General features: G+C 35.5%; 3 protein-coding genes across 5 annotated transcripts; 1 reads left to right on the top strand and 2 right to left on the bottom strand.

Annotated features, from left to right (window-relative positions):
* Nucleotides 1-4,590, bottom strand: LOC145205294 (placenta-specific gene 8 protein-like). Its single transcript, XM_080077984.1, has 4 exons — nt 4,352-4,590; nt 1,867-2,038; nt 1,455-1,591; nt 1-357 (listed from the first exon to the last, which is right to left on the bottom strand). Exons 1-4 carry the CDS (start codon nt 4,427-4,429, stop codon nt 250-252), a joined length of 495 nt encoding a protein of 164 aa, XP_079934110.1. The 5' UTR covers nt 4,430-4,590; the 3' UTR covers nt 1-249.
* Nucleotides 4,591-5,829: 1,239 nt separating this feature from the next.
* On the top strand, nt 5,830-15,427 carry LOC145204283 (F-box/WD repeat-containing protein 5-like). Of its 2 annotated transcripts, XM_080076764.1 has the most exons (16): nt 5,831-5,938; nt 6,457-6,637; nt 6,834-6,938; nt 7,164-7,321; nt 7,586-7,789; nt 8,678-8,812; nt 9,356-9,469; nt 9,645-9,756; nt 10,227-10,617; nt 10,986-11,092; nt 11,993-12,077; nt 12,614-12,697; nt 13,801-13,939; nt 14,125-14,204; nt 14,416-14,592; nt 14,854-15,427. In XM_080076764.1, exons 2-16 carry the CDS (start codon nt 6,505-6,507, stop codon nt 14,921-14,923), a joined length of 2,094 nt encoding a protein of 697 aa, XP_079932890.1. In that variant the 5' UTR covers nt 5,831-5,938; nt 6,457-6,504; the 3' UTR covers nt 14,924-15,427. The 2 variants fall into 2 exon arrangements, with proteins under 2 accessions (XP_079932891.1, XP_079932890.1); XM_080076765.1 differs by lacking the exon at nt 8,678-8,812 and having other exon boundaries at nt 5,830-5,938.
* Nucleotides 15,428-15,472: 45 nt separating this feature from the next.
* On the bottom strand, nt 15,473-20,555 carry LOC145204285 (histone H4 transcription factor-like). Of its 2 annotated transcripts, none has more exons than XM_080076768.1 (14): nt 20,206-20,555; nt 20,042-20,139; nt 19,140-19,265; nt 18,867-18,969; nt 18,549-18,728; nt 18,409-18,486; nt 18,220-18,340; nt 17,801-17,939; nt 17,512-17,636; nt 17,333-17,434; nt 16,704-16,828; nt 16,544-16,634; nt 16,307-16,344; nt 15,473-15,925 (listed from the first exon to the last, which is right to left on the bottom strand). In XM_080076768.1, exons 1-14 carry the CDS (start codon nt 20,363-20,365, stop codon nt 15,585-15,587), a joined length of 1,827 nt encoding a protein of 608 aa, XP_079932894.1. In that variant the 5' UTR covers nt 20,366-20,555; the 3' UTR covers nt 15,473-15,584. The 2 variants fall into 2 exon arrangements, with proteins under 2 accessions (XP_079932894.1, XP_079932895.1); XM_080076769.1 differs by having other exon boundaries at nt 20,314-20,555.
* Nucleotides 20,556-20,594: the final 39 nt, after the last annotated feature.

Below are 20,594 nucleotides of genomic sequence, written 5' to 3'. Positions count from 1 at the left end.
CTCGATCAGCTAAGATCATGAAAAAAGAAAAAAGAGTAGTAAAACAAAGCAGCTACTAACTTCAACATACAATAATAACCAGAATTAATTTTAAGCAACGTAAAACAATGCTTTGTTTTATTCCCAGCTAGAAACACGAGAAAAAACAGAGTTCGATTAAGTACAATTAAGTGAAATTATTGCGTAATATAACAACGCGATGAACTTTGCAGTATGACAATCAATGTACAAGAATAAGACACTTGAAAACTAGCAGCAATTCTTTGGGTAGCCAAGAGTGTTCATTTCCCTGGCAAGCTGACAGGCGGTGCAAGGACCACAGAAAGTTGTTACGCAACAATCGTTGCAAATGTCGCCCTGGAAAACAAAAAGTCATAACACTTACTTTAACCAGATTTAAACAATATCAAACTTAATTATTGTTCAACACATTGGAAACAAGTTTTTTCGTTTTAAAGTAGAGATGTACCGAACATTCGGTTTGCCGAATTTATTCGGCAGAATCGACCAGTTTTACAAAGATCCGGTTTCGGCCGAATAATTTGTTGCGATTCGGCCGAATTTTTTTATTTTATTCTGCAAAACTGCCGAATGTTTGGTTTCGGTCGAACCAAAAATTAGCCGATTTAAAAAATTAGCATCTCTACTTTAAAGTTTAAGGCTACGTAAACATATGGGTAAAATATGTGAACTAAAAGAGTTCATTGTGCTTTACAGGTTTGCGTCCCTCTATCTCAGGGGTCACCAAACTTTTTTCACTGCGGGCCGGATGAGTGCTAATAATGATTCGCGCGGGCCGCATAGTTTACATGCCCTATAGCGCCGTCTTTCCAAACTTAGCCCGCGAGGCGTTTTTAGGTGCGCCAAGATATGGTCTTTCTACAATCCCTTTCAAAAAGTAGTCATGCGACTGTTAAACTGTATAATTAGTCTCATCTTACGAGCAATGCATGTATATTACGCCACAAGTGACAAAAGAAGGCGCTTATTTGCGCACAATTAATACTTGTAGTCTTGTCTGTGACGTAACAAACTGGCTTTGGATCAATCCTGGGCGTTACAATCCTATGAAACTGGGTAACATCAATTCTGAATATCCCCACAGAAAAAAAATTGTAAGGAGTAGATTAAATTTTAATGTTACAAAGTTATTAATACAATTTGGCAACCTAAAAAATGTGGTCGCGGGCCGGATCCGGCCCGCGGGCCGTAGTTTGGTGACCCCTGCTCTATCTAATCAAACGATTATAGATTCAGATTTTCTTGTAATGACTGGTTGTTATTTCTTTGATTTTGTAAGGTTATCACAAACAAGTATATAGGTCCAGTTGAAGTAAACTAGGTTTCTTAACGTTTTGAAATATAAAACAGCTAAAGTCAAAAGAAGTATATATTTTTACCGATTAGAGCTGTTAGGCCTTATATAGCAGTATATGCGAGTAGTTAAAACTGACCGGAATGTTATGGCGTTCCCTGAAAGCACTTCGCATCGGCCAGAGACCAGGTAAACAGCAACCAACACAACAATTTTCCCCCATCCGAGACGCCATACTTCCAAGGTAAGCATTTCCACACCACCAAACGCAGCAGCCTAAACAGCATTGCAGACTGCATAGTAAAGAAGAGTTTAAATCGAAACACAAACAAGTTTAAATAAGCCAAATGTTTTAAAAACAACAAAATAAGATAGATTGCGAATACAAAAAGTTGGAACCCATATCAAATGATGACAGTAAACCTTGGTTAAACCAGATTCAGGAAATCCGAGTCTTCGCCTAATCCGGACAATTTTTTGGTCCCTGAGGGTCCGGATTAACCGAGGTTTATGTGTGTAGCCTGTAGCGGTACACCTGTCAAATAACTTACAGCTTGACAGTTCTTCACAACAATCGCACATTCCTGAATGCCAGGGATTTTTCTCTTGTGGTTGTTGGGTTATTACAGTTGTGGTCGTCGTGTATGTGGGACCTGGTGGTTGCACCACAACACATGGGTTCTGTAATTGTTGGTGAACTGGTTGATTGATAAACCTGTTTGTCTGCATAAAAAGTTGATACTCGTTGAGACACGTGTTTCATGTTACATATCTGCAGGGGCGGCTCGTGCTAGGGTGCTGCGGAGCTGCAGCACCCCCTAGATATTTTCACTTAATATTCCTACCACAACAATATACAGATAACTTTCATGATACTTATTTTTTATTCCTAAGTATAATTTTTATAAGTATAATTTCCTTCTTGATCGGCATTTTTTTCATTTGAAAAAAAAAAATTATGGCATTAATATGTTATCTATGGTGGAACTGCAGCTCCAGTTTCATGACGAATCGTGACGTTTCATGACGTTTTGCACTTGTGCGCATGCGCACTTGGAAAAGCTACACGCCGGGCGAAATAGGCGACTGGGTGCTGCGGCTCGTGCAGCTCCACCAATCACGCAGCGTGTGAACCGGCCGCTGTAGTTGTGTTGTCTGTTCCGGGTCTATATTGTGCTCCAAAACCAAACCCGTTTGCTATATTCTAAGTTCGACAGTGAGTACAGTTAAACAATTTTTTTGCCATGTTTTAATTTATTTGTTTGAAGGTTAGTCATGAATTTTTAAGATGACTGTAAGTGGGCTTCAGTTTTTGCAGTTATCATTAAATTAGATTGTGTATCTACCACCTTGAAAAAGAAAAAGGTCATCTAACACTTGAAAAGTCACGATTAACCTTTATAATAAAAGCCTGAATAAAAAGTTAAGAAAACTGGGATAAAACATCTTCTATTCCAAATATGTCATGCAGGAATAAGCAACCACAAGAACTACTCACACTGTGAAGTTAAATGCCTCACTGAAATTCAGGCAATATTAAATGCAGAACAAACAATTGCACAAGCAACAGGAATTTTGAAATATCTTAGTGATGACAACTTCACGTTTTGGTTTCTTAACACACCATGTTGACAGTATTTGCAACCAAGTGCAATCTTGTGTATTGATATAATGGACATGTTATGTTTCTTTAAACAGTAGCTGCTAAATTGTTGTACAGGAAATGTTTGTTAAGAATGAACATTCTACAGGGGAGATAGTAGTGACCACCAAACATATTCTGTTGTTAGAAAAGTTACTGAAACTTTTAAAGGAAAGGCCAGCTAGCCAGCAATTTCCATGAGTCTCTCAAAGGCAAAACGGTTCTTGAAAAGGATGTCAACACTGAAAAGGATGCAAACTTTTCTAAGGAACACCATTATTTCCAAAAAGACTTGCACTTGCAGTGATAGCAACAAATAAAAAAAAACAGTTTCTTGGTTGTCATTTGGAAATCAAGGAAGAAGCTATCAATTATTTTGCCTAAACTATAGCTTTATGATTCATTTTGGTTGTAAAATAGAAGGACAAGGTTTAATAATATGTTTTAAATTTAAGTGAGAGAGTTGTAATTTTCAAAGCTTGCAGAGTTTTGTACTTCAAAAAAGGAATTATAAGCTATTTGCCACCAAATAAAGCAGCAAGTTTAGCAGTTAAGAAACTTACAAACAATTAATAGTTGTACACAAAAATTAAGAAAAGTTGTTGAATAAAAAAGTTCTGACACAAATGTAATGTGGTTGTTGAATTTGTCAGTTATGATACAAATAAAAAGCTTTATGGCTATTTTTGTGTGGCAATTATAATCTGTGACGTGTAATGGAATATGTTGAAAATGCTGACTGTTGCTATAAGGTACTTAAATGATACATGACCATATTAATGACTGAATAGCAAGTGTGTTAGTTAGTAGTCATTGTTATAACCAGTTTTACTTAAATGTTGTCCAATTGAAATACTTCGACCTTTTTCGACTCATTTATTAATAAAAATTTTTCTATATACTGTTGTTGTGTTTTACCGTATTTACAACCGCTTTGTTTCCAGTCTGTGTCACGTGTTTTTGTGCCACATTATTACTGCATGTTGTTGAGTTTGGCCCGTCGCTCTGCAAGTAAACAAAATTCCCCAATGATACCTCTGCTGTGTACACCCGTGTACATTATTGCGTAACAACCATTACGTCACAATGGAGTTGCTAATTAAGATTTGTATTACTTGTTTCTCTGCACAAAACAATGACTAGAAAACTAGAAATGTGGCTTTTCTATATATTGCCAACTTATATTTGTCCAATAAAGGCTAAAATTTGGAGCAGCACCCCCAGAAATTTTAGGCACGAGCCGCCACTGCATATCTGCACTTGTTTCAATACATTTGTTAACTTTGGTCACAACCAAGCGGATTAAGAATACATAAACTGACTGAAATTTCGTTCATTTGCCAACAAGTTCAAAAATTAAAACAAACAAAATATTTGCTGTATTGGCCACAAACCTGCTCCATTGGTATAAGGTGTTCATTGTCTTGGTGATGCAGATGTTTGTACCCAACATTGTTTCCTTCGGCTTCCATGTTATTGCTTTTAAATGAGCACAGTAATGGTTACTGCAACCTGATTTTCTGTACATAATATATAGTATGGTTTCAATCGACTAGTTCTAAAGCGAAGTAAAGCTAAGTTTAAGTAGTATTTGTAGGTTCAAGATGTATTTTCCCAGCCTATCGATATCAAAATCAAGCAATAGTTAACATTTAAAGTAAAAACTGCAACAACTTCAGGCAAAACATGCAAAATATAACTTCAAAGATGCACCTTGTGTGGTGAAAATGCTACTTGCCTCGTGCTATTGGCAGTACACCCTCACAAAATGATGAATTTTGTCAACGCGGCTTCCTGGTTTCGAAACGTTTCGTAATTGCGTCTATCGGCATTACCCTAAGCGACATCCCTCTTAACCACGGAAGCAACTCCTCTGAAACTCGATCCATGAATACGCAATGAAAGTCTGGTATCCTCAAATGCAATTCTATTGTCCTAGCACAAACAGCGGAAATAACGAAACTTATGTTTTTTTGTATTCACAAACCTGCTCCAGTATACTAGAGGCTATTATCAGAAATAAAAAAAACTCACCACGTTGAAGTAAAACTACAGGTTCGATTTGCTAACACGCCAACGCCCTTCCCAAACGTCTCCAGGTCATGTTTTAACTTACTTAACTTAAGTTACTGCAGCGTTTTCATTCTGCGACGTTTATCCACATTTTAAACCCCATACTTTTCTGCACTTCCTTAATTGTCCAAATTTTGCTCAGCCCAATGTTGCGTTTTCGATTTGCTAGAGATTGTTTAGCGTAGGCCTAATTATATTTCTACGATTAATTCAAGTTTGTTTATTAAACTCAATTTAACTAAAGAAACATGTAGGTTTTACGACAATCGTTTGCTCCCTTTGGTAAAACAAACAACCATATTAACCACGTAGTTTTTGTATGTAATGCACTGGACCATACACAAGGCATTTTATTTACAAAGCGGGAATGATATTGCTAGTGAGCGCATTTCTCTCAAATTACGGTAGCAGGTATGCAGTCTTGCACGTATGACGTCACATTTCGGTTAGCAACGCACCTATTGCATAGTTCTACAAAATAGTCGTTAGTGACTGGGCTCTATTGCACCTATGATGCCATAATTATATGATTAAACAATTTTAATCAATCAAATGTAACTTCTATGTATGGGCAAATTCATTTGTGACTAGAACCTTTTAATATTAAAAAAATATTGTTTAACTGTTTAAATTAGTTTTTTTTGCGTTTGAAGAATTATGCCTAAAGTCTGTAAAGAACAAGTTGTTTGGCCTCCGATAATGCGATATGCTATCATTTTCTCGTTTTTTCGTCTAAAATCAATGATTTCTATAATATGTTCTGACGACACAACCACCAAGTCACGTGATTGTAAAAATCAGCGAACCGTTTTATTTTGACACAAAAGGGAAAAGCACGCGTTACAATTACAAAACAAAATTATCAGCTTCTGTCTTCTTGGTGCGGTCGTTTGTTTCAGACTTTCAGGGTAAGTCTAATTATGTGTTATTATCACTTTCTACCTACTCTGAAGTGCAAAAGTGATGCGTTCTTGGATCACTGTACTGTTTGCGTCTTGGTATTTGATTTGTAGAATTTGTGTTCAGCTCAGAGTCAGATTCATGGAATTTGACCTTGTCGAGAATCTAGATTTCTTTCCACTTCGATAAATACGTACCAAGGCTATTTACCTGTAGTTTATAAGCTAGATGGCGATTGATTTCAATAGTTTGTGCTTTGTAGTTATAGGTGCCACTACTGTGAACAAAAATACTTTTTTTAAATCTTGTCAGTGCAAGCCTAAAGTGAATCTATTTTCGTGTATTGTAAGATAGTAATTTATTAGACCATCTTTAGGAGATGGTAAAAAAGTTCTCATGAAACTGTTCTTGTGTTCTTGCTGCAAGTTTGTTGTTTGTATTTGCAAAATAATGTTAGTTACACTTGTCTGATTAATTAAATACAATGCCATGTATTATAATATGTATTGTATTTTCTTTATTGTAGCATAATCTCTTGAAAGTCCCGACTAAATCAACAATGTGCAACTATTAAATGATGAAATCAGATTCGAGTAACCAAGCCGACCCACAAAACCAAATCGAACAATCATCATGGGGGTTTTTGCCAGAAGATGTTTTGTTGCAGATTTTTCATTTACTTACTTGCAAGCAGCTAGGAAGAATAGGTAAAAAACTATAAAATAAAAAAATATGATTATAAAATTTAAAAACTCACATACACACTTAATAAGATGCTATGTTTGCTAGTCCTACAACCCTTTTAAACTGCTTGTTTTTTTTCGACTTATTTTAAACAAAACTACTTGACTGTAGTAAATTAGTATGTATTTTATTGTATTAAGTAAAAACTAATATTATTAGCCCAAACATGTTGGAGATGGAAAAGCATTTCTGAAACTGAGTTGCTTTGGAAACGAAGATTTATCGCCGATTATAAACTTGACAGTGATGTCAAACTCATGCCAGGTGATTGCTAAAGTTTAATATGTTTTAATACGCTAGAAATTCTCCAGAAAATTAAAACTGACATCTCAAAGCCAATTTTGATAACCTTGAATCTCAATGATTTACTTGTTTTTACACACATCTTAAGGCCAGTTTTTAACTTGAGTTCCAGTGTGCTAGCTCTATGTATTTACTTGCATTTTTGTTTATTTTGCATTTGGGTTTCACTTATAACTATTGATACAGAAGCAAAATCTTGGAGGGCAGAATATGAGAGACTTTCAGATCGAGCTCCGAGTCAAGAACTTGATAAAATTGAGGAACACACAGATGAAGTTTTACATGTGGCATTTTCACACAATGGAATGATGTTTTCGACGTGCTCAAAAGATGCCTATATAAAAGTAGGCAACTTTATTGTGATGCCAACAATAAATTATGTTTTAAAAGTTACTGGCACTGCTTTGAGCCAATGCCAGAATGAAACATACAGTATTGAGCCCTCAAAAATAACTACAAACAAATTACAGTGATTTTAACTACCTAACAAAATATAAGTAACAGAAAACCTATTCACTTTTATGTCAATACATTCAATACATGCGTGATTCCACTTCCATGACGACATACTGTATGTAAAGAAATATTTTATGAACTGTTGTTCATAGGTTTACAATGCGGATTGGCCATTCGAAACAGTGTTCAGCAGTCGACTTGGCGGTACAAACTCACTCTTTCAGTGGAAATACACCCAACTATCTCAATTTAGCCCTAGTGATACACAACTTTTGGTGTCTGGTAGATGTGCAGGCTCGAATCAGGGAGGAGAAATTGTCATCTACAACATATTTGCAGGCACATTTACCATTCAGGTTAGTTGTATACGGTTGTGTCTATCAGTTAAATATATACTACAGTTGTTAAATTAAAGATTAAAAACTATCCCCCGGTTTAGTGTTTTTTCTACTAAATACAAAACTTTTTTGCAGAAAAAGCTTAGTTTGTTAAGCAAGTTATAAGATATTATACATCACTAAATTTCATAGCAAGCAAAAATATATAGCACCTAATGTTAAGAGTTATATTGAGTAGCGAGGGTGGATGTAAATACCACTTGACCGGTGTGGCCAGCCTGTACACACTTTCCAAATGCTGTGGCCAACCGGTAAATACTGCGTGACGGCTGTGGCCAACCTGTATATACTGTGTGACCACTGTGACCAATTTTTTTTAAAACAAAAGCGCTGACGGTTAAAGCTATTTGGGTTGGGGTGAGGGTTGGTAATGGAAATAACACTTCAATCTGGTCTCGTTTACCTGTACGGGTTGGTCACAGTGGTCACAACATAGAAGTTTTATGGTCATGCAGTATTTACATGTTGGCCACAGCGGTCACAATGGTTAAGTAGTAATTACAGACACCGGAGTAGCAACAGGTTCCATTCTAATGCAAACTATTTGACACCATGTTTCACTTGTCAGTGTGACAAAAGTTATTTTTCATGCATAATGCACCAAACCTCCTTATGAAATTTTTGAGCGTTGTATTGAACTACGGGTACTTATTGGTAAAACTTCGGTTCTGAAGAAAACCCGTTTGAAACTACTGTTGTATTAAGTTTAACAAACATTAGTTAAGTGGACATATTATGAATGTGCTTGTTTTCATTCCTAGGCATAAAGATTGATGCCATCACTTGCCTTGCTTATAAGAGGGGAGTAAATGCAATATAACTATGTTGATGAACTTTTTGTTTTAGTCACGAGTTCGTATTGTACCATATGATGTGATGGGAACATGGTTAAATGAATCCCATATTTTGTCAGCACGATCCCATATCATTACTTCCTCACTACAGTGCTTATGTGAAGTTGTTTTAAACAAATCTGGACAGGTACTTTCAGTCGATTAACACATAACTTAAAATTTATCACACAGTTTTGTGGCATAAACTGTGTCAGTAATTTCATCAATTTTTAAAGCTCTTTTGTTCAAAAGACATAAGCTTAATCAATGCCCAATGTTAAAATGCTTACTTGTGAAAATACCACAGCTGTGAAATGCTTAGTTGTGAAAATTATGACATGTGTTGCAATACAGAAACTCCCTGAATCACATGGATCTGAGTCATGTGATATATATATATGGGTTTTGGCTGTTGTGACGAAACTTATGCTGTAGATGTCAAAACTGATGCAATAAGCATGTACCATATATTATATACTGCTCAAAGACTGTCACCAGTGTGTACACTATAAATTCATTAATAGTGTTTTAATTTATAATCCTAATATCTTTGCCACAGAATAGTCCATTTTCTTGCCTTTTTATGGCTGTAGATCAATGAAGTAAAAACTACATTGGTTGTTTTTAAAAGATTTACAATAATATGCTGTATGTGACAAGATTTAAAAGAAAAAAGTATTTCTTCTTGTAGGAAGTTGAATACCTGTACCAGTCCACTGTGACCCGCTCATTTTTATTTCGGTGCAACAATTTTGCTACTGTAAGTTATCTACTTGTTTCTGACCTCAGCAAGCCTATACGTCAGGTAAAACAACAATTTTTCATAAAGACTGTTAAACACTAATGATCATAGCTTTAATCAGACTATGGGTAATTATACCTACTTATAGCTGATATCTCTAAATGTTAATAGGTTCAGTTTGCATGAAATATGTCAAGTAGATAATCACTCAAGTATTAAACAATTCATTTTTTTATAGGAGATCAGAAATAATTACACCAGTGATCTGACTTCAGTGATTCATGCAATGCACATTAAAAATCTTCAACAAGATTTGCATAAAGATGCCAGCAAAACTGACTTAAACAAAGGTTTTAGTTGTTAATTGCTGGTCTTTAAAATAACAGACTTTTTGACAGCCTATACGAGACAAATTCATCAGGAAAATGGCACATCAAGAAGCACAAACCTCTCATAATGTAACAAAAGCACAGACAACATGCGAAAATGGTGATCTTGTACAACTAGAAACTGGCACCAACACAGTGATAAAATTTAGGGTTCAGTGTTGTAAAAGTTTAAGCTGCGTGTCTGTATTTCCAAACAAAACATAAAAACCAACACAATTTTTCTCATGTATTTTGGATTGAGGATTAGGCATTTTTTTAATCAAAAATCAAAAATTCTGATGGATTCAATTACATTTTGTTTTCCTAAAAATGAAAATTTTGAACCAATTGGGTGCTTGACACAATATATACCTATGAAATAAGTCATAAGTCATATTACTGGAGATGTATGCAGAATATCTTATTTGAATTGTTATCTCAACTGTTTACAGGACTGTTGTGTGATGGCTGTTCTAATAAAGGTTTTACAAACCAAAACGTCAAGCGACCAAAATGGTCATCTGCTACTTCACTGCCAGCCAAGTCCAGTTGCTTTAGCTTTTGTTCAAAAACAAAAGAAGACGACAGTGATGTGGAACAATCGGAATTACACGAAACAAATGGACTGCTAAAATCTTGTGGGATGAACACAGAAACAAACAGTCTTCAGTTTATCGAACATGAACCCAGTCAGTTACGAGCAGAACACCCACATCAAGATGTTGTGGACTATACACAAGAAGTAGAACTGCCCGTTTTGTACTGTGAAAAATGCGGAAAGAAGGTCAACTCACTGTTCTCGCGACAAAAACATAGTCAAATATTTAGTGATATTGATTCAAGGTATGTGAAATTTATTTTTACGGCATTTTCGCTCAGATTAATGATCTATTATTGTAGGTTTGTCAAATTTTCTAATAAATGAAGCAGTTTTGGTGGCTGCTGTCGCATAGGTTGCAAATAGGACAAAAAAGTTTGAGAACCTGATACTTGATAGTTCATTTGCTACTCTGTCACTTGTCACTAATTCATTGGAGCTAAACGGATCGTTGCATTTCTGGCTTATTTAGCTAAGCCAGAGGTTCTTAAACCTTTCATTTATACTTTTATAACAGTCCTTTTGGCATTATTTTAAACACTTGCAGTCTATAAATCTAAATGTACATTACAAAACGAAAGCTTGAGTTAACAAAAATCGAGCATTTTTTCAGCTCAGCGACCAGTGCAGATGACGACTTTGCTGGTGTCCAACTTCCTAAGCGATACAAGTTACTGATTTGCTTCACTGGGCAGCTGGTCTGTTTTCCCCATCAAATAGGTATATTGGACTGAAATCTACTTGAAAGTCATTGAAAATAAAAGTTTTTTAGTGAAGTTTTTCTTAAAGTGTGAAGTAAAAATTGATTGCATGTTTACTTGAATTGCTTCCATTAAAAAACATTTTTCATGTTTTAAATGTTGATTTTAAACCCAAAATTGATTAATGAAAATGCTACCAATAACCACTAGTAAATGGATTATGGAATTCTTAATCAGGTTTATATCCAATCTGAACTATATTTAATACCAATTGAAACAGGATTTAATCTTAGAAATGTAATATTAATAAGCCCCTATACCTTGCCTCAGTTGGCTAGTGATTGCACAACAGTCTTGTAAATACATGATAAATGATTTTATTCCACTACTGCATTGTTTTTTTCAGCAACAGACTTTTGCCTAAATGTTCAAATACCTTAAGTCAGCGGTTCCCAACCTGTGGGTCGCGACCCCATCTGGGGTCACCTGGCAAATTGCCTGGGGTCGCCTAAGGCAGTGGTCCCCAACTGGCTTTAAGTCATGGACCACTAGCCCAAATAAAATAACCTCATTGACCACTTTATTATTGGAAAAAATTACAGTCAATTTTGATTTAGAGCCTACTAATTCTCTCCTTGGGGTCACCGCAACTTGGTAAATGTTATCAAGAGGTCACGGCAGCAAGTCAAAAACAAGTTAAAACCATACGAATTTGTAAACTAAGATGAACACAAATTTATAACTTGGATCAGCCCTTAAGCGTCTATGCAGACCAGCAATGGTGGGGTAATGTTTGGTGACCGGCTGATTCGGTATGGCACCTTCAATGGGCCTGGCATACTGTGATTTAATTTTGAAACTAATAACCTCTTAAATAAACCTAAATAGTCTTAACGAGATACCTTTTGTTTTTTAAAAGGCATAAAGATGTTAAAACAGGAAGAGTGCAGTCAACTTGCTGATGCTGATCTTGGCAATCTTTTGTCTGGAAATGACCACAACAGGTAGCCACAGCATAGTTTCTTTCAGTTATTTTCCGCAAGTAATAAAAGTTCTGCATGGACAAAGCACATTTCTTTCACAACTGTTGTGTTGAGAGATTTTATATTTTGCCAAGCATGTCTTGAGTATAGTGACTTCAAACACATATAATGTAACCAGTGGTGGGACTCAAATTTTTTGTTAGCCAGTTCTATCACGAAAGTCATATTTTTCAGCCGGTTGATTGAACCAATAATGCTAACCTCATAAATTTTGTGTGACGGTTCTATAGAACCGGTGCGAACTGACTGAATCCCACCACTGAATGTAATGCAAAACATTTGCAATAGTTAACAATCTTGGGTGATGTAGTTATATGGCGGAATGCATATCAAAAAGAAATTTGAAAATTCTTACATCCGCAATACAAAATAAAAGTTCTTGCATTCAAAAGTTTTTCCAAAAATATCCTGATTGCATTAATTTCGAAAAAATAAAAATAGTACAGCTGTAATGATGTAAGTAATTTTTGTCCATTACAAGCATTTAACTTTGATAGGTCAGCATTAGATGCAGACACTTGGGACCATGTGCTTGAGATGAATGGACAATGTGTTGGAATGACCCTTTCACCTTGCAACAGGTAACAAGCCTTACCTTCGTAATCACTGTTAACGTACTTGATGTGACTTTCATTCTGGAGAGCCAAACACATGTGTACATAATATTAAGTAAAATTCAATCTATGAATAGGCAACAGTAATCTGGTGGCCAATCCTGGACAGTTTAATTACTGACAAAATTTGCATATGATTCCTGCTGTTGTTGCTTAAAATCCTTTGTAAGGGTAGATTTTTTGGTGGAGCTACTAACACAGGAACTCACAGTATACAGGTTTGTTAATTTGCAGTAGGTGGCGCATCCAAATATTTTAAAATCGATTTGTGTAAAAAATGCTGACTATTAGGGCTATTATGGTTGGCCTAAGTTTTTATATATAACGGGGGTGGCCAAACTGCGACTCTCGAGCTGCATGCGGCTCTTTGAGCCTTTGATTGCGGCTCTTTAATGTTGCACATTCAATAACTGCAAAGTTTAGCCAAAAAAAACAGTGTTGAGAAATAACTGCAATAAAGAAAGATAAACAGGAAAATATAACTTTTAAAACAGAATGGGAGGAGGAGTTTGTATTCATTAATAATGGAGGTAAACCTGTGAGTCTTATTTGTCCAGTTTCGCTCAATCATTACAAAACTAGTAACTTGAAATGTCATTACGAAGCTAAACACAAAAACTTTCCCATCATATCAGCCTAATTTCAAACACCTTGCCGCCCAGGTGGAGACACACAGCATCACCACACAACGATCATTATTTGATAGCGTAGACTTCATCGTGAGTGAATAAATTCGCTTTTGATTTTTTGTCTTGCGGCCCTTTTTAAACTAAGTTTTGTGATATGCAGCTCGGGCATGAAGCAGGTCTGGCCACCCCTGATATATAACAATAAAATCAACCTAATACAGCAGTTTTTGTTTTAAATGTACTCCCCAACCCTATCCCAGTCTCACTGTTAATTTAAACAACTGTGCTCTTTATGCCATCTATCATCATTTAGCAAACCTTTTGTGCTGTGGGTTCCTGTGTTGGTAATCTCACAGACTTTTTAACAAAATGAGAAGGCGTGTTGGAAAATCTCTTACATGGTGGAACACTTCAGTAGTAAATATACTCATTTTTTTCCAGATACCTTTATGTAAATGTGAGGGAATGGATTGGGAGTTGGGAGGCAATCTTGCAACAAAACAACAGAGCTCCATTAGAATCACCACAAATATCAACTATGATCAAGATGGTGGTGTTTGACCTTATCACAATGAAAAAGGTGAGTTTAGATCCTGAATAGACCTTTTCAACACACATATAGCAGCAAAGGTGTTGAGATAGTGATACAAAAACGGGACATATTGAGATTTCCTATTCAAAAATAGAACCAATGAAGTACTTGACCTATATAAAGTGTGGTAGTAACCTGAGCAAATCTGGAAAACATATATTTTTCATTGGCAGGTTTCAACAATGCTTGGACACAGTGCTGTCAGTGATGTTTTTTTTCTTCATCTGAGCACCAACGATCTTTATGTGGCAAGGTACAGACAATTGTTTTTTTTTCTATTTACAAAAACCCAGATGCTGACAATAGCTACAAAAAAATGTCAGTGTTAATTTCTTGCTTATGTAGGTGATTAGGTAAAAAAATGAAAATTGAAAGGTGAGTATAGTTTTGCCCAAAAGCCATTTATAGTTATTTGGCAGACGCATCAGTTTTATTGGCAGACGCATCAGTTTTCTTTATTGTAGTGGTTCAGAAGATTCACGCGGTTATATATGGGATCGACACTACAACACATCTGTGTCGTCATTACCACATGATGATGTTGTGAATTGTGTGGCTGTGAACCCTCGTGACCCTTCAATGGCTGTATCCGTAAGTGACGACAAGACGATTAAAATCTGGAGGTCCAAGGCTTTTCACAGGTAAATTCAGTCCCAAAGACTATTGCTGAGTAAATTTATGACCTTTTACAGGTAAATTCAATATTTCAAAGGCTGCTGTATCAAGTGCAGAAAAATTATGTGACTGACAATTTTTGGTTTGTCATTTTACATCACTTCAATATTAATAGTTCGTTTTCATTTGTGGCAAACCTGGTAACTGCTGCAGTTGCATAACTTTTTTAATTAAGGGCATGAAGCAAGATAGTAAATTATTGCATTTTCCAAATTTTATGTTTCCAGGTTATTGAATGGTGCTCGGGCCAAGGCAAGAAACAAACTGCGGCATACCTCACACCATTTAAGCACATAAAAATTATTCTGACCAAGTGTTCCATTGTGTGAAACAACCAATGTTGTACAAAATCCAGTTCAACGTGAAAATCTCTGTGCACATCTGTTACATTGCTTTTTCTGTACAGTGCAAAAAAATTCCTTGAGAACCCATCAGTGTTAAATATAGGTTACCTATGCCTGGATAGACCATAGTAATGTCTCCTTCTACACAACTGAATTTAAAATGTGTGTTTTTTGTGGAATTTGATTCTAGGCAGTTTGTCAAACCTTAGTTATAACATACACAATATTTTACTCTGAAAATTTGTCTATTGTCACATTGCTAGAATTTGCTGTTCTTGTCATCTTATGTGCGTATTAGCTGGTGTAATTGTTTAGTTGCTAAGTTTCCCAGGATTTCTTTTAGAAAGACTTCGACATGTGTTTTGTTTTTGGTGCCAATGTGAAAAATGCTGTGAAATATTCCTTGTTCCTTTGTTGCAATGTATGCGATAACATCTGTTTTATTAAACTTCAAACTACAACATATTTATTTGAAATCTTTTTTTATGATGTGGACAACAGCTTTATGCATAGTTGCACATTTTATTATACTTTTAAAGCATCAAAACAACAACAAATAACAAACGAACATAAAATATTCTAATCACAGTTCTAAACCTGGTCACAACACTTTACTAATCTACATCAGAAAAATCACCAACACTTACAAGGCAATATGAAACTAAAGTTCCTTTTTCTTTGCCTTTAACCAAATAAAAATCATTACCATCCACTTTAACCTGAATGGGCTTGCCATTTTCATCTCGTGCCAAAACCCCATCGTCCAAATTTAAAACATCTGTTGAAGAATTATTGATTTGGTCTACATTGGATAATTCAGAGGTAGATTGCTCTTCACTGTTGGATGAAATGGCATTAGGGGATTTTATGGGGCTGGCAGTGGGTGATTGCAGCTTGGGTTTCATTGGTGACACCTTCTGACTGCTGTTTGTTTGTGCCTGGTCAAGTTCATCACCTTAAAAACAAGACTTTTGTTAGCTATCACAGACTGTATGTTTAAAGCCCCATAGATACATTTTGCAGCCAAGGCAGTGGTGGGATTCAGCCAGTTCGCACCGGTTCTACAGCTAACCGTGTCACGAAATTTTATGAGATCAGCGAACCCGTTAGCATTACTCACTGTCACTGTAAATGGACTTTTTATAACAAAACCGGTTGAAACATATGACTTTTGTGATAGAACCGGCTGACAAAAAAACTTGAATCCCACCACTCATCCAAGGCAATAGACATTGTGCAGAATTGGCCGAACAGTTATTTACATTAGGCTATGCAGGCCAAAGCTGGTGACTTTGAATGCTTAACATAGTTGGTTTGCAACTAATTTAAAGCTTACCTTCTTTTTCTTCAAGTGCAGTTTCTGGATTGGAATCACTAAAAAAAGCAAAACAATATCGTGGTTACATTTAACATCACTAATCTGAATCTTTATGTGTTACATTATTTTTTTCCCACAACTTTTGTAAATCAGATTATTTCATATTGCAATTTGAAGTTACATTTCCATTTTTACCTTTACAAATATTAAACAGTTCACATTTAAACAGAGTTTTTATAGTGAACCTAATTTTACCTGTTTGTGACGAAATTCACAAGGCTTTCTTGAAATGAAACAGATACTGTTCGTTTTTTCTTTTCTAGTCTTTCAGTTGGTTTCAAAATTTCTACACATACATAACAGTCATACAGAAGCGTCAAACAATACTAATATTCACTGAAAACTTTTGTTGTACTTTTATTTTTCTGCTTTGAAGATGCAGCTCTTGTAATTCTCTTAACAGGTGAGGAATTGCTAAAATGTTTCCGTTTTCGCAAAGTTCTAGTTCTTGATGGGTGTTGGGTGCCCTCGGTTTCTGGCCTAAATTTGAAAAACAACATCATAATGTCAAGTATACTCTACATTTTGTTAGTTCAAGTTACAAATTCAGCAATCAATCATCAAATTGCAGGTCAATATGTATTTACTGTGAAACAAGAAGGGAGTTATGCTCTTTATGATGACATAATCGCGTCGATTTGTTTTCCTTTTGTTGCCAACATTAGCACTTAAACTTTGAAACAGTTGTAAATAAGTGTTGGCAGGTGTGCTTTGTGGTAATAATATTTAGGTCTCAAAACATAATGTTGATTAGCGGCTTGTCTGGTATTTACTAAACCTTAATGTAGCCCTTCATTATTGCAGTCTTGGACCACCCTGAGCTAGGTTAAGTGTTTGTTGCTGGTACAGTATAGTATCTACAGCTTCACATTTAACATGTAAAACACATTTAAGATGAGCTGATGACTTCAATACATTATTCTTAAAGGCTTTCATGTTACAAGAAACTGAAGTCCTTGTCCGTTTAGTCTAAATTTGTATTACCTTGTCGTGTCTTGATCATCAACTAACAACTGTTCGGTAAGCTCAACACTTTCAAACCGAAAAGTTTGTAGACGAAACAAGTGGTCATCACATTCTTTGTACCTGTGCATGTGTACAAGTTGAAGAACAAATGTTAGTGGACACCTTGATTTTACCAACATGAAAAAGACAAACTATACTTGAATCTTGTGTGTCCTGGTGGCCAATGAAAACTGTGTGCATTTCGTAGATGGTTTGTTAACTGGTGACCAACTCCATACTTCTTGTCACACAAGTGACATGCATAGCATTTACCCCTTCCTTCCTGCAAGGACAATAAAACACAGATAAAGATAGCTTTGGTGCTGAACTTTGAGTCTACTTGGTCCATATGGAGAAAAAAATTATGTTGAACAACTCAACAAGCATTTTTTCACATATTTTTCACATGAACAAAATACTATGTTGCTACACAGAATATAAGCTTACAAGATGTTTGGTTCTAAAATGATAACGGAGATTTTGTAAGGATCGAACAGCATAGTCGCAACCAGCTACATGACACTTGTAGGATAGATCCTGTTGATGGAAAACCATGTGCACTTGCAAATCATATGCAGCTTTTGACCTGACAAGGAACAGAAAGTATTCAAATATGCCATCAAGTTGTCAATACATGCATGACCTTATGTATGCAGCTTGTGTTGATAATTAAGCATATATTATTGATTAGGAAACTCTTGCAAAAACACTTTGTTGTCTCATACAAACCTGTCTATTTCGAAAAAATATCTTAAGCATAAAATACATGAGCTTTGTATTACTTTTAACGAATAGTGCAAATTTTGATTGGTGGTACTGACAGCATACTATAATCAAACAATTAAATAAATTTTATTCATATGTACCTGTAGGGGCAAAACTGACAAGCAAATGGTCTTTCATCAGAGTGTTTATATCGTATGTGATGTTTGAGTGCCGATGGGTTTGGACACGTCATTGCACACTTTGGACACTTGTAATGGTTTACTGTTTGGAAAAAAAGATTATTGGTAAAATGACACAAAAACCTGAAAAAATCTGCTATTGTTTCTTACCATGGTGCCGCATGTGATCTTTCAGCAAACGCTCACTTGCAAAAGTCCGGGAGCAGTGTGTACATTGAAAACAATGACCTGAGAAATGAAGTTTGTTTTTATATTTAAAATGCACTTTTTGGCTTTACAACACAGCTTACTTTCAATGCTAATCTGTCTGCTGAGGTGGTCAGCATACTTTGTTTTGTTGACATACAAATTTCCACACCATGGACAAGCATAGGTGCGCTCCTTTGTATGTGTACGAAGATGTTCTCGCAACTTGTACTTGGCACCACTTTTTCGCAGGGGGTTTGTCAATTCATAGCTGTATGTGCAACCTAAATTGAAACTTAGCATGATGGTTAATCTACAGCATTAAAAGCATTGGAAGCGAGAATTGAAGTCATTTTGATGAGATCACTGAATACTGATTACATGTTGTAATGCAAAAAAATCATATCAAAGTAATAGTATACCTTCCCAATGACACGCAAATCCTCTTTGTTTATTAGGCAAGATTTCATCGTCCATTATATGGTCATAAACATGCATATAAAATTGGTCTGGAATGTCACAAACCTGCAAACTTAAAACTGTTAAAAAAGACAAAAATGTTTAACACTTTTTTTTCATTTCTGAATCAGTAACAAAACAAGAAAATGTTTCGTATATGTTTAACTCTCCTTAATATTGTCAAATTAAAGTTTTTAGTGATACTCATATGATAACATAGACATATATATACAAACCATATCGCAGTTTTCCCAGTCACAGTGAAATCCCTCTGGTAGTTCTGGAATCACATTACGATTGTGTAATGCCCGACATTGACCCAACTGTTCTTGTTGATTGCATAACATACCCCACCATTTTAACTGCCAATACAGGAAAAAAACTGACAGTTATGTAACACAGTGGTAATGTAACATCATGCAGGATTCCCTAGCAATTCCCATACAAAAACTAGAAAAAAGGCTTTGGTATATGTAGCCAATTTACCATACTTGCAACGAATATACAAACTTTACATAATTTGAAATTCCTATCTCTATCTGGCATTTTCATGGCAAAACAGGCGCCAAATTCCATACTTTTTCAAGGACTTTTGCAAAAATTGGCTTTTTTTAAAACTTTTCCAGGCCTCAAAAATACAAATTTAAATTCCATAACCTTTCCAGGTTTTCCATACCCACGGGAACCCTGATCATGAAAGATTTTAACAAGACATCAGGTATTTACACAACATTTTAACAAGGTAATCTAAAATAGGGAAATCATCCACTTTGGTTTGCAAAATATGATAACATTGTTTTTGACAATGTCATTTTTTTTGTACAATGACAATGGTAAGATTTTGCTGATTGTGTTTGCGACAAAGTAGTAAGTGCCAGTAAAAATTTGGCTTGCAAAACTTGGGTGCGGTGGGTAATTTAACTGCGATTTTTTTCCAATTAGTAATAGTAAAACTTTAAGTGAACAAAACAACCAGCTCACTAATTTCACAGGACAAAATTAAATGATAAACAAACTAGTTTGCTTTCAAGCATTTTAGGCTGTGAGATGTTGGGTTTGATTTTTGTGGGTCACCGTTTAATTGTGAAACCCTGTTAGATTACATGCATTGATGCATACATAAAAATACACAATATACCTTGGTATGATAACCATGAAAGTATAAATGTCGAAGTAAATCTTCTTTGTCTGTTGTAAAATATGCACATTCATTCCAACGACAGCCGAGCTCAAAAGCTAAAACACAATTAGGCATTACAATCTATACAATTTTAGACCAAACATTTTAATGTTTATGTTTACCTTCAAACTGTACACAGTTGGAGCCTATATCATGGTTGTAATGAGTTTCTAAATGGGAATAAAACTTTCCCAAGTCATTATATACAATTCCACAACCTCCCCACTCACATTGTAACTGTAATTCATCAAATTTTACGCTTTTCCGTCCACTTTTTCCCATAATAAACTTCGTCAAAACAGCCGTTGGAAAATCCAAACAATGGTTGGTTGGTGCGTAAAGCCCAAACAATTATTAAGTTTGGTAACCAAGTCAATTTCCTGATAAGTAAACTACTAAAACTTCCATGGCCGAATTCGTAACTATTCCATAAAATATCAATATCTCCCGCCAAAGCAACACTAAAATGAATTTTCCAAAGAACACCCACTGAAAGAAAAAAAATCCCTTT

The sequence above is a fragment of the Phallusia mammillata genome, chromosome 8, assembly GCF_965637545.1.
Source record: "Phallusia mammillata chromosome 8, kaPhaMamm4.hap1.1, whole genome shotgun sequence".
In the NCBI taxonomy this organism is placed as follows: domain Eukaryota; kingdom Metazoa; phylum Chordata; class Ascidiacea; order Phlebobranchia; family Ascidiidae; genus Phallusia; species Phallusia mammillata.
The sequence above is the reverse complement of the archived record's forward strand: the minus strand, read 5'-3'. Positions and strand labels throughout refer to the sequence as shown.

Bases quoted from the DNA above. Each gene is read 5' to 3' on its own strand.
- LOC145205294 (XM_080077984.1), bottom strand. From the start codon at position 4,429: ATGGAAGCCGAAGGAAACAATGTTGGGTACAAACATCTGCATCACCAA. The intron at 1,592-1,866 runs GTAAGTTATTTG...AATGCTGTTTAG, and splicing joins TTGTGAAGAACTGTCAAGCT to GCTGCTGCGTTTGGTGGTGT. The intron at 358-1,454 runs GTCAGTTTTAAC...TTTGTTTTCCAG, and splicing joins GGGAACGCCATAACATTCCG to GGCGACATTTGCAACGATTG.
- LOC145204283 (XM_080076764.1), top strand. From the start codon at position 6,505: ATGATGAAATCAGATTCGAGTAACCAAGCCGACCCACAAAACCAAATC. The intron at 6,638-6,833 runs GTAAAAAACTAT...TAATATTATTAG, and splicing joins CAAGCAGCTAGGAAGAATAG to CCCAAACATGTTGGAGATGG. The intron at 13,940-14,124 runs GTGAGTTTAGAT...TTTCATTGGCAG, and splicing joins ACCTTATCACAATGAAAAAG to GTTTCAACAATGCTTGGACA.
- LOC145204285 (XM_080076768.1), bottom strand. From the start codon at position 20,365: ATGGGAAAAAGTGGACGGAAAAGCGTAAAATTTGATGAATTACAGTTA. The intron at 20,140-20,205 runs GTAAACATAAAC...ATTGTGTTTTAG, and splicing joins CAACTGTGTACAGTTTGAAG to CTTTTGAGCTCGGCTGTCGT. The intron at 18,341-18,408 runs GTAAGAAACAAT...TTTTCCAAACAG, and splicing joins AGATCACATGCGGCACCATG to TAAACCATTACAAGTGTCCA.